This window comes from Pectinophora gossypiella, chromosome 10 (assembly GCF_024362695.1).
Source record: "Pectinophora gossypiella chromosome 10, ilPecGoss1.1, whole genome shotgun sequence".
Taxonomy (NCBI): domain Eukaryota; kingdom Metazoa; phylum Arthropoda; class Insecta; order Lepidoptera; family Gelechiidae; genus Pectinophora; species Pectinophora gossypiella.
The window spans coordinates 10,695,589-10,714,710 of NC_065413.1; the positions used below are offsets into that span (position 1 = coordinate 10,695,589).

The 19,122-nt window shown below is 36.9% G+C and overlaps 1 protein-coding gene across 3 annotated transcripts in view; it reads left to right on the plus strand.

The window, feature by feature from the left end:
* The window catches only part of LOC126370114 (homeotic protein antennapedia-like), a 188,259-nt gene that overhangs the window by 155,429 nt on the left and 13,708 nt on the right, over positions 1 to 19,122 (plus strand). For all 3 annotated transcript variants that reach the window (XM_050014854.1, XM_050014853.1, XM_050014851.1), the window contains one exon: positions 16,051 to 16,904. In XM_050014854.1, coding sequence (XP_049870811.1) covers positions 16,244 to 16,904 — 661 coding nt within the window. In that variant the 5' untranslated portion in view covers positions 16,051 to 16,243. The remainder of the gene's footprint in view (positions 1 to 16,050; positions 16,905 to 19,122) is intronic.

The following is a 19,122-nucleotide window of genomic DNA, read 5'->3' on the forward strand; positions in this document are numbered from 1 at the left end:
GTAATCGCCGCCTTTGTCTTTAGACTTGTGATTGGAACTGAGAAATGGCAGGAGGTGAGTGATACACGTGGCGCTTTTTTTCTTTAGAAAATACATAGAAAACGGCAGCCATTTTCTCTTCATAGTTCCGAATTTTTTAATGGTACAGTTAAATATATTGCAGTTGTATATGTAGGCAGGTATTTATCGCCTCATTAATAACATTTAAATATTTGAAATTTTGTTTTTTTTTTATTTCAATGATACCTTTAAACTTTGAAGTTTTGTTTTCTTGCTATGAAGAAATTTACAAATAATATGCACGTAGATATTTAAATGAACATATTTAGATAGATAGATCATTTATTTGCATGAACACAGTACAATGGTCTTAAATGGTAATAAAATGTTCTAAGTTATTAAATAAGTTATTTACTGAAAAAGAGTCAATTTTTTTCTGAAGCGTAGAGGAGGGAAAAACTAATTCAATTATTTTACAAACCTCTATTTAAAATCAAATTCTATGGGCGATAGCGTAGTTATTTGTTTTGATTACTTATTGTATATAAATAGAACTTATCCGCACATTGTAAATTCAAAGCTCTTCCTATCGCACATCTAAATTATCACACCGAGCCCACCAACAGTCAGAAGCATTATCTGACTTCAAATATAGTCCAAGTGCAAGACTAACACTCGTTCTTGATAAACGGCGGCCATCACTGCACGGCACGGCCTATTATGAGAGCGTGACGTCACCGCCCCGCCCCCCTCCTCCCGCTTCAATCAAACGGGGAACCCTCGTCATGCCCCCACCCCGCGTTCCGCTCTACCGACTCCGCATTTTTTCTCATAATAATATCGTCGAAAAAACCGCGCAAAAAATCTCGACGCGGTACATCCCTACTGCCGGGCGTCCTCGGCCGATGGAATTCCAAATTTGAATTCAGATAAAATCCGAATTGTTTTGATGCTTTTGTTCCGAATTGCGCAAACATTTTTGTTCCGTTTAAACTTTGGTAATTAAATTGTCCGTTTTATTTAATTACTTTCAACCCACGGTCATCAATCTTTATTATTTCTAAAGATTATAGAGTGTATGCTATTGACTCTACCGCAAGATAAAACCACGAGTCGTCGTCAAAAGACAAACCTCTAGATAGGTAGTTATGATATTATTTCGCTTGATACTAAAATGCCCATGATGAACCTGTTTTGCCTATAACATAAAGTCTATCATGTTCCACAAGGCGTGATATACCACTTTCAAAGATTCGCTAACCTACCTACCACAATGATTTTAATAATGTAGTAATTACTTTATCATTACATGTTAGGATTCAGTACTATCCAATATTAATTGGATTGTAACTAGTAAGATGCAATTAGGAACTAATTTCTAAAACATATTAATTCTCTCGTAAGAACCGTGGTAGCCCAGTTGGTAGAACCCTTGACTCTCACTTTGAGGTCGCACGTTCGAATCTCAGCTTAGACCTATGTCTAAGCCAATTATTTTCGAATTTGTTTTCGAATTCATATTTGGCTCATAAATTATTATCACGTGCTTAGCGGTGAAGGGAAACATTATGAGGAAATCCACATTCCCGAGAAGTGTCGTAGTTATGTGACCCTAACCTGTATTGGGCTGTTTTTCCCTTCGCGAGTTGAAAAGACAGAGAGGCAGTAGCTTCTGCGAAAAAAGCAGATTTGTCAAATCTTCAGGTTAGGTAAGCGGACCCTGTGAAAAACGGGACAACGCTACTAGGGAGCTGATGATGAGATAAATGATGATGAATTTAAGTAGTGTTCTCAATTAGGTGGATAGGTAATAAGAAGCTTAAACAGTGACACCAAATTGTCAATACTGTAAGGTCACATCTGTTTTTGTAGTGTACACAGGTGTTACCTATTGAACCATATGCTAACATTTTCTTATTCGACTATGATCATAATCATTTTATTGAATAATTAATTGCCAATAAGACTTCAAATGAGAAATTTCTATCCCAATAAGATTACTCCAATATAAAATCAAACACCATATTAACATTACTTCGTTTACATTTTTATTAACAAGTTAATTAAAAAAAGTATATAAAGTAGAAAAAATACTTCCACTATAATTTCTTATAATGCCATCTGTCATCGAGTATCATCGACATGCAAACTAGAAGTCAAGGACTTAAGTTAGTTCAGCTACTCAACGCAAGAGGTCACTAGCGGCAGTTTTAAAAGTTGTTAACAAGTTTTTATATTAGTTCGTCCAAAGTTTAACAGATGGTGCTGATTTTTGATTAGAGCTTTTACTACGTGTATACATGTAGTAAAAATTGTACTTATAAATTTTTTTATTGTGTTTTTTTTTAACGGTTGAATTATTTATTTGATTCTTTATTTAGCTTTTTTTTTAATTCACCTGAGTGCTTAGACATAGTAAAGAGTCTAAAAAGTCTGAATTATAAGTTATATATACACATGAAATCACACTTGTAATTCTTATCTGGGTAGACAGAACTATTAGGTATCAATATTATTGATATTAACTTTTTCTATTCGCCCTAAGCTCTAAGATAGATTATGATGAGCTGCATGGTGACAGTTTATTAGACAAACATGTTTATTACCTACCTAATAATAAATAATAATAATAATAAAAAAGTTTATATACGTAAAATCTACGACACACATATATACACTTACATAAACTGCCTTTATACGTCCCACTGCTGGGCACAGGCCTCCCCTCAATCAACCGGAGGGGGTATGGAGCATACTCCACCACGCTGCTCCACTGCGGGTTGGTGGAGGTGTTTTTACGGCTAATAGCTGGGACCAACGGCTTAACGTGCCCTCCGAAGCACGGAATCATCTTACTTTTTCGGACAATCAGGTGATTCAAGCCTAAAAAGTCCTTACCAAACAAAGGACAGTCTCACAAAGGGATTTCGACAATGTCCCCATCGGGCATCGAACCCGGACCTCCAGATCGTGAGCCTAACGCTCTAACCACTAGACCACGGAGGCTGTTAACATATACACTTACAACATCAAAATATACACACATTATCATTAATATACCTACCTAGGTGCATTATTTGGTTCTTCGCGTATCCTAAAAGTGTAACAGCATAATGATAGATAACGCATGTTGGGTATGGTTAGGTCAGCCGGGGTTCACCCTGGTAGATATTATGGGAATTTAGTCGTTTATCAACATGCGTAGGTATAAATAAGTACGACTATGTAAACGTGAAAATTCAAATTCTATAATCTGAAAGCTTAACCCTTATCAGTCGTGACAGCGTCTAAATTAATAGTGCGTGATGGTATTTAGCAAGGTATGACCTTAAGGGAGATTTTCCGATGAATTATTACTACGAAACAGTTATGAGTTTTTAATCTGGAAGTAATTATTAATATTATATAAAATAATTTATGGATATTTTTCAGTGTTACCTAAGTAACTTATTTGTGACTTTATTACGATGTTAATTTACTTCATTATTGTAGGGTAAATTAAATTAAATAATTTTATTAAATAATTAAGTATTACACATACATCTACATAACCTGTATCATACAGCCAAATATTATGACATATTTACTATAATGTTATTAGATACTTTGGGTCCCACTCTGACCACATAGACAATAGAACCATTTAATGTAAATGAAAAAGAAAATAATTTTGCACATTTTTTCCCATACTAATATTTGTTATCTTTTATAACCATATCCACCGTGATTCTAAACGAATTCGATATTTGAATTGAAATTGGAACAGAAATTTAAACGGAAGTGCGACATGGCGGGAGAGTTAATTTACGTGCGCCCGCCATCGCGCGGTATCTGAGCGCTTCCGGCCGGCGGGCCGCGATGAAACTCATTCATCAAACTTCGGTCGACCCCGCTGCTTCCAATGTAACCTTTTAGTTGAAGATTGAATTTCTGGGTACATGAGAGTATTTAAGGTTAGCTTTCCGAATGTTATGTCCATAGCTTAATAATACTCGCCTTTATTTGGTTTGATTCGTGAGATTTCACGCTCATATCTTCAACTTCAGGTCCTGTACCTACTTTAATTTAATTTTGTTCTACCTATCAACGAAGTGAATACTACTTTTTGGGAACCTTTATGTATTTTATTTGTAATATCAAGTAAATACAAACACTTCTAATTTAATTTATTTAATCCTATACAATCATATAAATTATTGATAATATAACATAGCATCACGCTTGTATCCCCAAAGGGGTAGGCAGTACCTATAGTACCTATAAACATCCACACCTCGCTATTAACCTATGTTTAAGCCCCACGTACCTAATAGGAGGCGAGCCTATTGCCATTAACCAGGCACAAATCTAAAATATAATTTCATAAATAATAGTAATCTATGATACAAATATGACTTCAAACTCAAAGTCGAATTCAGTGGTTTTGATCCGGAGTCGAGATTCGAACCCGGACACTACGAATAAGTCACGCGTTTTCCAAACATAGCTATTATTATTATTTTCTCAATGTGCCACTGCAGGGCAAAGGCCTCTCTTCCCTGTACCCAGCTTGTTCGTGCCACCGTTTCGAAAAGCGGTACACAGAGCTATCACTAAAATTATTTATAAAAGCAATAATTCACTTCAGTACATTGTTAGATAGTACCTACTCGACTACACTCAACAGATTAAAATTGCTACCTTCTTAAAACGAACTTAGGTTCTAAATAACAACAAAATCACAAGGAAATTACTTTATAGTTTCAATAATAATCTATTTTACCAACATTTCATACGTAATGAGTGTAAAGACAAAAAGCTTATAAGATTATAAAAGCTCTTCGGGTCCAGTTGGACACATCGCAGGGAACAGGTTCGCTGACTTCGATGATAGTTCGTAGTAATTATCAGAGATGGCGCTAATTTTAAAAGTTCTGCATTTAAATCAGAGATGTCGCTATACAATATTAAATAAAACAATTAAAATATTATAGTAAGTAATTGAAATGTTAGGAAGGTTTTGTCATTAGTATGTTTAATACAATTTATGTGGTGAATATTACAGAATATTTAAGTAAGCAGAGACTATGAAATTCCATTTGCTTCGATACTTACACACTTCCCTTGCAATAACAACAACACAACAATATTTATAATTAATTAATTAATTTCTGGTTAACAATATTTATAATTACGAAATAAGAAATATTGCTCATAAGGCGAAATTATGTCGAAATAAGACATTTTCTTCCAACTACTAAACCATCTAACATCGCATTGTTGATCGTATGCAATGTTGGTATCACGCGTGGCAATTACGAAGGTGTCGGCATAGTATCTCGCTATAAATCAGGTCTGCACGATATAACAATTAGCTGGTATGATAGCAATGTTAATTAAACGGTGATAATGCGACCGCTAGCGCCGCGGTGGCGCGTTTTGGTACTACACATTCTCGCGGACAGTATGTCAGAGATGGAATCAGGGTTTGAAATGTTTGTGAAGTCGTATTATAGTATGGTGTATTAAGAGCTAATAAAACGTGGAGATACGATTTATGAATATTATGATATTACCAGATTGTGGGGCCTGTTAAAAACAGTGACTTTTCACCCCATTTATGCCTTCTTTTTTTTTAAGTACATTGTTATAAACTAGACAATGTACTTACTTACCTTGCACGTGGTGTACTATAACTGAAATTGGTCCATAAGTAAAAGCACTTGAAATTATGTACAAAAAAATCTTATCATTCAGGCAAATGTAGATGATTGTACAAAAATTTGGATGCAAATCATAATTGTGTAATTATTTGTATGGGGAATCTGTTAATAACATTGCACTTAAAATTTATCAATTTATTTTAATGCTTTATCATTATTCAAATATTGCATTAAAATTAGTATTTATAATATCAAGATAACTAAACGGGGTCAAACAATAAACATATAGAACGCTTCCGTTAAAATACGTCATAGTAAGGGTTGTAGGTACATTTAAGTTAATTTAGGTACTGTTATAAAAATATCCAATAGGGACATTAATGTTAAAGCTTAAGTAATATGTATAGTTGATATAAAATATTATTTTTATAGGACCTTTAACTCCAAAAAATTCCTTTTTTCACATCTAAAAATATACCTGTATAAGTGTTGATTCCGGTTTGCACCATCTAAGTATATTTTAAGTATCTGTCATTTTCCTATCCGCCGAAAAGAAAAGGAACGGGAATGGCATAAAATTTTGGAACACTCGTCAATTTTAGGCAGAAATTTAAAAAACCCTTCCAAAATTTTATATTGGAACATAACCAGACAGAATTAAGTTGATAAAAGCACACGTTAAACGGATTGCATAACGAGCGAGATGCCTATTTTATTCGCCCGGGTTGTCAATCATCCGTCCCTTTCTTTTTCGGTAAATAAGAAAATGACGGGTATAACTTAAAATAAGGAGGTGTCTGCAGGAATCGGGGCCATAATATAGGTGTTTCTCAAACCAGCCCTGTTCTCGTCTCTTCGCCTGACTCCAAATACGTTTTTTACACGAATAATTATCAATTTAATTGAATTTTAACACCTGGTAATGAATATTAACACTACAGTGTACGTAATAACTAGCTATTAATATTCTATTTTCATACTTTATTTGCCATGACATGCAACTTAGACTGGCATAGTTTTTGCTCTATCGAACTTTTCAATGAGACCTATCAATCAATTGAAGATTCATAGAAGTTTATATTTCAATGTAATTGATTAAAATTTTGCTTATTGAATACAAAATTTACATTATGAATTATTGAGTTATTACCTACTTATACAGCATGTGCCACTGTGAATTAAAATATTAGATTTTATTTACATTTGTGATGGTTTGATGTATCATAATTTCAAGTTTAGTATATCAAAGAAGGAATTTGCAGTAATGTTCATCATCATCAACCATAAACGTCCCCACAGCTGGGGCACGGGCCTTCCCTATGGATGGATAGGGAGATCGGGCCTTAAACCATCACGCGGGCCCAGTGCGGATTGGTGGTTATTAACGTGTGCGTTACCCCAACAAGAAAGTATCTCCTAGAGTTATATGAGTAGAACGTATAGTTGGTGCCTTATCTGCTGTAAATGTGCCCTCACATAAAAAATGTGTGCCCCCTGTCGTTTCGAAAAAAAATCGAAAAAACGATTCTTGCTGGGGTAACGCTTTTCTAGCAGGAAAATTCTAAACGAATGATCGGAGAGAGAAAAACTGTGCATGGCCAGATAGCTTATATGTGTGCCAAAATGTGCCCCCAAAAATAAAATCTGTGCCCCTTCAGATTTTCGAGATATTGCATTTCCTGCTGGAGTAACGTTTTGATGAATAGTATATCTCTAAAACCATTGCATGTGCCCCTGTAGAATAAACATACGCGAGTAGCTCTTAATGTGTGCCCCTTTGTGCCCCAATTAGATTTTAGAAAATATTTATAGTTTTCAAGTTATCGCGGTTTTATGAAAACCCGAAAAAACATCGCAGCGCCTAAATGAGACAAGGCATAACTTCGCTGAAAACTGTATTCGGTCTTTCTTGACGCTAATAATAACCATACAAAGTTTCAAAAATGTTCATGCATGCGTTTTTGAATAATCTTGCTAAAAGTAAAAACGATGGTGTCATAACTTTGACGGCAAAATACAAGGAACTGGCACAATCCCAGATGTGTAGGTGTAAACCAAAATCTTGTGCCTTTAGTCAAAAATATATGGTGAAAATATTGAGCTTCAAATGTTACGCATTAAGTAAATATAAACAAAAAACCAAAATATGTAAACAACGGCTGGTTATCCGACCAAATCTGAATGACTACTAAAAAGCGACGGATTCATACATATCGATGACCTTCTTTACTTTACTCACTAACCGGTTCACACGTGTTGTGCCTGAGTACACTGAAGTAGAAAAGTAATAACTAATAAAATAAAGTTGTTATTGGATTATATTTTAATAGCTGTTTCTATGACCTTACACATGATTAAGTACATTTATAAGAGCCATTTTCAAATAAAATGTACATGTGACTAACATGCTCAAAATCGTGACCAAACTGTTTTGTGACATACCTGTATTTTTATACTAATGTAAGTCACATTTATTGTAAAGCAGAGTTAAAACTATGTGCTACTGCTCAAATTGAGCAGGGTCCGGCAGGGAGCTAAAATGCAGGTTTAATGATCAAATTTAGCATTTATTCGAAACCTCCAAATTACTACACAACGTGCAAATAATTTATAATATTTATAGGTAGGAAATTTGATCTGTGATTTGATGCAATAATTACTTTAAGAATTAAAACTAAGGGAATAAAAATAATAATTTCCACATCAACAAGCTGTTTCATTTATATAGTCACAAGGTGCATTTAATATATTTTTTAATTAGCCCTCAAAACTTTTGAACGCGACTGTAAGGACAACAGCTTAGGTATAATACGTCCAATAAAGAAGGTCCTCGTTAAGTATGAATACGTCGCTTTTTAGTAGTCATTCAGATTTGGTCGGATAACCAGCCGTTGTTTACATATTTTGGTTTTTTGTTTATATTTACTTAATGCGTAACATTTGAAGCTCAATATTTTCACCATATATTTTTGACTAAAGGCACAAGATTTTGGTTTACACCTACACATCTGGGATTGTGCCAGTTCCTTGTATTTTGCCGTCAAAGTTATGACACCATCGTTTTTACTTTTAGCAAGATTATTCAAAAACGCATGCATGAACATTTTTGAAACTTTGTATGGTTATTATTAGCGTCAAGAAAGACCGAATACAGTTTTCAGCGAAGTTATGCCTTGTCTCATTTAGGCGCTGCGATGTTTTTTCGGGTTTTCATAAAACAGCGATAACTTGAAAACTATAAATATTTTCTAAAATCTAATTGGGGCACAAAGGGGCACACATTAAGAGCTACTCGCGTATGTTTATTCTACAGGGGCACATGCAATGGTTTTAGAGATATACTATTCATCAAAACGTTACTCCAGCAGGAAATGCAATATCTCGAAAATCTGAAGGGGCACAGATTTTATTTTTGGGGGCACATTTTGGCACACATATAAGCTATCTGGCCATGCACAGTTTTTCTCTCTCCGATCATTCGTTTAGAATTTTCCTGCTAGAAAAACGTTACCCCAGCAAGAATCGTTTTTTCGATTTTTTTTCGAAACGACAGGGGGCACACATTTTTTATGTGGGGGCACATTTACAGCAGATAAGGCACCAACTATACGTTCTACTCATATAACTCTAGGAGATACTTTCTTGTTGGGGTAACGCACACGTTATTAACGACTGCTAATGCAGCCGGGACCAACGGCTTAACGTGCCTTCCGAAGCACGGAGGAGCTCGAGATGAAAACTTTTTTTTTGTGGTCACCCATCCTATGACCGGCCTTTGCGAAAGTTGCTTAACTTCAACAATCGCAGACCGAGCGCGTTTACCGCTGCGCCACCGAGCTACTCAGTAATGTTATTAATTATTATTAAATGATACATGTTTGGATAATAGGTATAATTGATATCACGTAGTTTCCAGGATTATGTGCCCGCTTAAGTACAATATACTCGCCCACGGCAAGGAATGGGTGCAGGCGTGATTCTATGTTATTAATATTATGTATGCCATCTGTCATAAATGTGTTAATAAATGATTTATTAAATATATTTTTTTTATTCTTGATGTTTTGTAGGTATTTATTATCTCATCATAATCACTAATTTAAGAGCCATGCTCTTGTCGGTGTAGCATTCTCCATGCTACTTTTTTAGTGAAAAATAAGGCAGTGGTTTCCCTCTTGACTTCCGCTAATTTATTATCTACGTATGTTTAATTTCCGATTGCGAAAAAGTAACTTAAATATAATATAAATCAAAGTGTCTAATTTATGACCCAAAATGTGTAAAAAACTGATTAAAAGCAGCCTCAGCCTGAATGAGATTAAGCTTTCAAATCTACTCAAGATTCATACACTTTTTCCTTTATATTGCCTTCCCAGAATACCTATTTACCAGACAGCCATAAACTGCCAGGTACCTATTATATAGTTACGTACAACATACACAGCAATCCAGGTAGTTTGAGGAATCTGGTAATCAGAGCCAGAGCAATCAATTACGTAGCAACGCAATCAAAATGTTTGACATTCTCGGGCCCGTTTCAAAGGGCCAGGGTATCAGCAAACGTCAAACGATAAAGATAATTAATGTTTCAAAAGGCTTAATTATTCATACTTACTTGATAATAGTGATTTACCTATTGACCACACAAGTAGGTTGAAGGATGGTTAGAAATAAAACGTTATATACCAAAATTTTTGCTTTTCGGTTTAGTTTTCTTTAGAATATTTTTTTCCTTAGTACAAAGTTAGATTCCCCTTTACTCCATCGCGCTGCACCCCTGAAAATATTTCTGCAACTTAAAATTCTAAAAAAATTCTAAATTCTGTATTTACTATACAGTAAATACAGAATTTAGAATAATCGACGTCAGCAAACTTAAATTTTGTTTACAAATAATATTCCCAATTGTGTTTGTCCGAGGTCCATGGCAAAATAAACTGAAGTAGGCACCCATGCTACATCTGAGCTTTCTGTTAGACCAACGTGATAGGTGATGAGCCGTATCGTCGAGCCAACTGTGTTTATAAATCATCAGTGGGTTCCAGCTACTATTTTAACTACTTTTGTAGGTTCTGATTCAGATTTTTGACACCAGGATTGACGAGGTCCCTCGGTGATCTTACAACCCACACGAGAGAGAAACAAAGTCACTTTATATATTACCAATAAGTTAAATACTGAAAAACAGCTTTATGGATAAGTATTTACCAAGAAAAGTACGAGTAACGAAAAGCTCTGTCACTTATATCCACAATATCTTGAGATGTCATAACTTCCTTTTCATTGCTATACATAAAAACGAGTACCGAAAATATCGTCCCATCACTTGTTATAACGTATTACTTCCTTCGATGTTTGTCGTAATGGATATCCTGCAAAATAAAGATTATTTTATTATCAAAAGAGACGTTTTGATGAAAAATTCTGTTGACAGTTATATTCTTAAACAAGGGATTTTATGTCGATGAATGTTTTCTTCGTTTATTTAGATCTATTTAAAGCTAAATGAATCACATTATTATCTCTTAACGTTTCTAATCTTATAGGTACATACATTTTCGCTATATTTTATACTTTGCTTTTTTTACAATACAGTACAAAAAACTCATTATTGCATTTAAATCACATTTTATGCATTATTTTGTTCCGGGTTGATGAGGTTGGTTATTCACCTCACAACCCACATAACAGGAGAAGATTTTCGCTACATGCTTTTAGGTTTTTACATTGAAGAATAAGTACTAAGCCTAAAGTAAATTACCCCACGTACTTAAAGTGTAATAAATTACTCGCTAACAACAAACTAGCACATAATATCCCAACAAGGCTTTCCACCGCCTTCCCAAAACAGCTTGACATTCGCGAAGACATCCCAAAACTTTGGACAAGTCAAATGCATCAACGCCGGCCTGTCAACGTTGTAAACAGCCGTACGAGCGCCCCTCATGAAAAATTATGAACCCACGGCGAAATTACACAACTTGTCTGATTAAATTTAGAAGTTGGCTGGGTAATTAGCGTGAACATCGCATTTCACTCAGGGCACGCTTAGCGGCGCAAGGATTTACTCCAGAGAGCAGTTCGCAAGCCCACTTTTTGATTATGAAAAACTCCCCACCTGTTTTTCAATAGAGGTCCTCATAATGTCGCGTTGGGGAGACCATTTTGTTTAAATTTTGGGAGCGCTCTCGTGTTTTTGGATGAGACTAAATATTTTTATATAAAGTCAAGATTTTTTTCCTGACAACAATAGGAATTACGCTTTTGTGAAAAAAGTTTGAGCTGCAAATATATTCACACAAAAAATAATCTCCATCATTTCAAGCTTTTCTCGACAGGGATCAAACTTCCCTATCACATGTCTTCACTCCTTCCCATTTCAGGTTCACCTTCCATTTACGTAATTTTCCAGTTTTATCATCTGACTTTTAATTTGGGAAGCGTTTCATCATCATCAGCCCATTAACGTCCCCACTGCTGGGGCACGGGCCTTCCCTATAGATGGATAGGGAGATCTTAAACCAACACGCGGGCCCAGTGCTGATTGGTGGTTATTAACGACTGCTAATGCAGCCGGGACCAACGGCTTAACGTGCCTTCCGAAGCACGGAGGAGCTCGAGATGAAAACTTTTTTTTTGTGGTCACCCATCATATTGCTTAACTTCAACAATCGCAGACCGAGCGCGTTTACCGCTGCGCCACCGAGCTCCTCAAGCAAGCGGTGGCAAGCGTTTAGTCTACCTGTAAAAATAAGAATCACTCTAAATGTAAAATAATTATCTACACTTTTCATCTGTCAGCATAAATCGAAGAACTATATAAGAAAGGCGTTAGGAAAAAGCTTCTGCCGTAACCGGTAATGATAGGTATATTTCCGATTACTACATGGTTATGACAGAATGTAAAAAGCATTATATTGTTGGTTAGTTAGGTGGTGAACAAACTTAATATCCAAAAGTAATTAATTAATTAATCCTAAAATCGTCCTTGTTTATTTTGCCCAGTCTAACAAGAATCTGACAGAACACTGGAACTCTACACTACGCTATTAACGAAATAGAATCAATTAGTTAATGAGGCGTTCTCTAATTATAAGAAGGTAATAATATAACTACAAACGAATGAGATCAGAAGCGCCGGGCACAGATTAATGTTACTGTGGTTCATAATGGATGTTACCGTCAAAAGTAAGACGCACCTTTTGAGGACGACACCGCGAAATTTTAAAATGGCGCACTTGATCCGGGTGGTCCTGTATATATTAAAATTTAATCCAAATGATATTATAATCTTATTAAGTCATCGTTTTTATGAATAATGATTGGGTAAAAGCTATGAGTTGAGCTAGGTTAGGTTGGACATCAAACTTATTGAAATTGGTACATACTACAAGTACTAACGGACAGTAAGAATATTTTATAGTCGATTAAAATAATGATTGATGACATGTAATATTAATTAATTAACGATGGGTTGTTCTCACAAATTATGACATAAAGATCCTCTCACAATACAAATTTTAAACTTCTCATTCCCGCTGCCGAAGTAATATAAAATAAAATATGCTATTATAGTAATTTATGACTTAATAAAAACTACTTTAAGATTTTCACTTTAGTAAAGCGTGAAACTATAAAATAGAGTTTGTTTTCTTCACTACTCTGTGTAGATCCGATACAGTATGTATAAATCAAAAACACTTTGTGATCCCACAATAGTACTCTAATTGACAAATAGTGGAAATGATAAATACAGGCGTCGGGAATTTTCCCAAAATATACCCTTTGATCGTCGCAAGATTAACAACCCGAGAGTGTCGCACGCAAAATGTTATTAATTTTCTTTTTAATTTGGTCTCTAGTCTACCAGCCTATACCCCACTATATTTTTGTTTGATTTATACCACATTATACCTAAAACACGACGTAGAACAATTCAACGAATATATTTTCACTGTTTCTACGTTTGATGGCAGCTATTTAAAATGATAAAGTAATGTTAGAATATTTATCGATTTTATAACAAAGAACTGAATTAAGTACATATATTTTGGGCACTTCTGAACGTTAATATATTATTGAAACCCACGCATAATAATTATGATAGTATGAAAGAGTCATGGAAAAAAGTGCATCAATTCACGACAATGTCAAAAATCATCTAAAAAAGACGTAAGAGGCCTATGATGTCGACGATGAAAGAGTAACAAGAATTTAAAAATGTAAGGCTGGCAAACCAACACAAATACATTTTCTCATGACTACTGAGCCTCTCATTCCAGTCGGGATAGCTACAAAAGTCTACTTGAGGAAACTATCATCTTAGTAAAGATAAAACCAAAAAGTAGTAAATGCCACAATATAATGACAAGCTTACCAGAACTTGAGACACTTCAGACGACTTCCGTGAAAGTAGCGTGCAAGATAACCCGTCTATAAGAAATTTCACACCAAGTAATTAACCTTACCTTACTTAGAACCCGTAACCCCACTCTGGTGGGGGCATGGGAACGGGGCATAAGACCCGAGTGACTCACAAAACCAGTTCTGGACTCAATAAATCACGTCCAGTATATACTCGGTTATCAAATTATCAAAAGCACGTGAGACTGTTAATTTCCTCGGCGGTCTTAAAGACATGTTCCTTGAACCACGTTGTGCCTCCGATGGTTATCTTGACCGTAATTGTGGGCTAGACCATTAGCTCGTTACGATTGTGACGCAGATTAAAAATGTAGCTATGATAGCGATTTTGTTTTGCTAGCGTGTTCTGACTTTAGGTGTTTTTTTGGGACAAGTTGTTGAGTCACCCTTACTAAAAGCATTGGTGCTTGGGACGATACTGGACGACAGAAACATAATATAACCTAACGTATATAAAATCTAAATTTCTAACGCACACACGCGATATAAAATCGGTCCTTGACAACAAAATTGAAATTCATAGCCCCGAAACGCACTAAACGTTTTAATTTCACCGTGTTGAATTCCAAAAAGGGTATTTTCCACTTCATAAATCACTTCTCATCTCGTCTGTAGCTATATGGACATCTAGTTGTCGGAATGCAAATGGAAATTGAAAATTAAAAAAATGCGAGGGTCGCCTCGCGTAGGGGGCGGCGAAATCGTAAATTTAAATTGTCCATCCCTCAGCATGCAAATTTTTAAGTTATGTAGACCTCCAATTGTTGTTCCTACGATTGTACTTGTAAATGTACATAGCATTTAGAAAGGCTGGATATAACTAATTATAAATTTTATCACTTCCTTGTGTTTGACTGTTTGAAATTTGTGTAAACTGTAAATTGTTACATACAAAAAAAATATATCCAAAATGTTGGTGTTCTGTCAATATTCTGAAAGGGACAAAAGGATTATGTCCAAAGTAAAGATCACACGCGCTTATGTTTTCTCAAGTCAGTCTTACATAACAAATAGTCACATCTGTAAAATCAGCAGCATATTGTCTGAAGCCGCCATCATTAACTGTCGCTAATGAACCTTAAGCTTTTGCGTTTTAAATAACTTGCGGCTGAGGGGCGGCTCCACTCAACCTCTGTACATTTTTTATCTTGAACATAATTTTAATAAACCATGTCCAAAATGTTCCGAACTAACTTTTGAACGACGTTCTAGAACTCTAAATACCTAGATTATTCGTAAAATAACAACTCCTCATACGAGCAAACATGCTATGAACAAACATCACTGCATGCACGTCGATCTTATCTAAATGCGAAATTCTCTGGGTTCTTATCGTCGTAATTGATTTTTTTCCTTCTTGGTAAATTCTAGTAGCTGTCATATTAAGTTCGTTATAAATTTTCTACTTTAGAACCAGTTCAGTGAGATCTTATGATAACGCGGAGATTTCGGTGTCGCATGTCCCCCGACAAACAAATTAACGTCCGTGTAAAGTTATGTCGCCGGGCCGCGGCGCGGTTGTCACTCATGCTCCATCAACTGCTGGGAAATGTCGAGGATATGACGGCGGGTCAGCCACATGTTGACTTGAGACGTGACATTATTTCATCTGCCTGTCTCAGTTTTGAGGACCACCTTCCACCGACCAGACAAAGACGGAATTCGAACTTAGCTCACACTGAGAAATGTCGGTTAGTTATCTGCGGCACACGGGGGCTTGTATCGCAGACAGGTTGTCGCTAATAGGCGTTTTACTTGGAACATATGAGATTTTATGACTTCGTGTGTGTCCCAACCTTAGGACATGTGTCAGTCTGTTAGTAACGACCGCGAGGTCGACGGCGGAGCGGTATGACTCCGGCGCAACTGTTCGCGAGCCAAAACAAACATTCGACCGATCGATGGCCGCCTCTTAACACCTGACCATTCGAAAAATAATTTAATTATAGATCAATGACTAAGTGCGTTAACCTTTCCTTTTCAGATTCGCCGAGGAACCGATGAAGAGACACCGTCCGTTGGCACCGCGTGAAACGCCAGTGAGACCGATCGCTGTCGTGTAGTGAATGGAATCCGAAGTGTTTGTGTGGTGACCAAACGGTGGTAGTGTCGGCCCGAGCGGCCGAGTATCTGCGACGGAAGATACGGACGCGAGCCACGCGGGCTGTGGGCCCGCGATGAGCGCCAACAATTGCGACAGCATGACATATTTCTCCAACGCATACATGCCGGACATGAGGAACGGAGGAGGGCATGAACACCAGCAGGCGCATGCGCACTACGGCGCGGTGCCGCAGCAAGGGCATGAGATGGAGGGCTGCGACCAGCAGCTCAGGCCCGCACAGCACCACTATCCAGCGCAGCCGGCGCCAGGAATGCCATACCCTAGGTTTCCACCTTACGACCGATTGGGTTATTATCAGCAAATGGAACAGAATGGCTATCGGCCCGACAGTCCGTCCCAGATGGGGCACATGGGTCCGAAGTCGGACGGATACGGTCCTAATGGTCACCAGCCCCCTGCGCCTGCGGTGTACACGTCGTGTAAGTTACAGGCGGCGGCAGCGACGGCAGGTGGCGTGCCGGGCAGCCCGCCGCTCGAACAGGCGCAGCAGATGCCGCACCATATGCACCCGCAGCAGCACATGGTGCAGCACGGCGTGCCCCCACACCAGCAGCACCTCATGTACCCGGTGGACGACATGCAGCATCAGACACAGATGCCCCCCATGCACCAGCAGTCCATGCACGCGCAGCAACCTCCTCCTCAGCAACCTCCGCCGAACACCAACGCGTCGCTGCCTAGTCCACTCTACCCTTGGATGCGGAGTCAATTCGGTAAGTGTCACTTTCAGTAAGCATAATAATAAGCTGCTAGGGATTACTAAAAACAGACAAAAAAATACACCTTCGAAGTAAATTTTACAATAATGAAAGTGAAACCAAATTCTTTTAGTCAAATACGATTAGTTTGCACAATTTAGTACAGGTAGCAGGACATTTATTCGCAAATTTGCAAAAACACTTTCGCCCCACGTGCGCATTGACGAGAGACAATAAGTGCCAGAAACAATGCCCTTCCTTCTGTTCCGGGATTATTTATGGGCCGAACGGGCATTCAAAAGGAATTTCACTTTTCATAAAATTTACAACTCGAGTACAAAGGAGCTCACCTTCTGTTTTGCTGACGCCGCTATGAACAAAAGGCTCAACTTGCGCTACCGTCTCCTACTGTTTTTGAATTTCAACGATCTAATTTATGGTCAACTCGCCTGATTTAGGGATTCCATTGTAATTGCTGAGATCATTCAAAATTTTGCGTCTGGTATTTTCGGTTGGAGGTTTAGTTCTGTGTGCATACTCGCGCGGTTTGGTTATGCAAATAACGTCAGTTTTGTGATGGTAATAAGAATTCTATAAATTTGATAACGTTACTCAAATCATCGATGTTATTAGATAGGTCAGTTCCTATTAGTTTTATTATATTCGTGAATATTTGACATCCCTTCGAAGACTTGCATAGCACACGGAGATAGGTATGTACATATATATCTAAAATCGCAGTCGCTTCTTCAATAAGATCAAATTGACCACTCAAGCACTGCCGGCTGAGAGCCTTTATTCATTAACTGCCTGTTATAGATAACGGAAATTGTACTCACAAGCGCTATCTTTAGCATCAGATATTGCCATTCATATAAATAATATTTTTTCTTTCATCGTGGGGTTTGTGAAGTGGATTACCAACCTCAGCAACCTTGGTATTAGGGCGCTTATTGAGCCGCCAAAGGCCTTCAAGACTATGTACTTACATAAGTAAGTAATAACCATAACCAACAGGCTTAACGTGCCTACCGGAGCCCGGAATCAGCTTATTTTTTGGACAATCAGGTGATTTTAGACTGCAATGTCCTGGCTAAACGCATAATAGATCGTTTACTATATAACATAAAATATTTTAGAGAGGTATGTGTGGTGGGTATCGTAAATTATTGCGACAGATGGGCACTTTGCATCGTTATCAATTTTGCATAGGTATTGTTTTCAAAATCTGTAGCTTCACGTTTTACATCAAATGCACAATAGTCAATAGTAATGTTATGACAAGAGATCTGTTCTTATTGTAACGTCTCGCGCGGAGACGCATTTCCATATATGAAATATGTGTCGATCATTGTCTATATTGCAACAATGTATAATATTGGCCATCCCAACAATGTAGGTATAAATCCAACTACGTAGAAGTTTTGTCGGACCCATGTCATAACCCGTATCTACCCAAACAGATGCCAGATAAGATGAGCCAATTTTGACTTAGTCCCCAGTCTTGGACGTACTAGTTAATTAATTCCCAACTTCGATACGCTACAGATCTGATGAGGCAGAGATAGATTGTATGAACTCAAAGATAAAGTCGGATAAAATATTGAGCAAATATATCATAGCCGGAAATTTAGAGAGATCTGTTTGCAAAAGATTAATAATAGAGAACTAAAGTATGTTATGAATGAGCTCAAAGATAGTTTCAAGAGAGTAGACTTCGTATCCATCGTCACGAGAACGAGACTTTTTTGAACAGCGTATTTAGGACATGAAAAATGTGCACCACTTGTAAATACAGAAGCAAATCGCACTTAAGCGCTCATGTTATCTACTTGAAACAGCTCGTTCATTAATTATCGTCAAATTTTGACTGCCATTTTGGAAAAAATCTCAGCCAATGGCAGCACGGATCGGATTTTGTTTAGAAATAGAACACGCTGTTTCGAAGCTGACGGATCATTAATCATTTGGAACTGTATTCCACACCTACTCACGTACATGGCGGTAGTGATCATATGATACCGATCTCGTCGCATTTATAAAATCACATACCGCTATAACAAAAAAAAATGCTTATTTAAAATTGGCTATAATTATAACTAAAATGCTACAGCTAATAATGTAAATTAAATTAGCCGTTATTTCTGTACACACAAACATGTTTTTGCATACGGAAAACGTTTTTTGTTTTAATTAATTAGCAATCGTGTTTCGTTATTAATCTCCTTGAAAT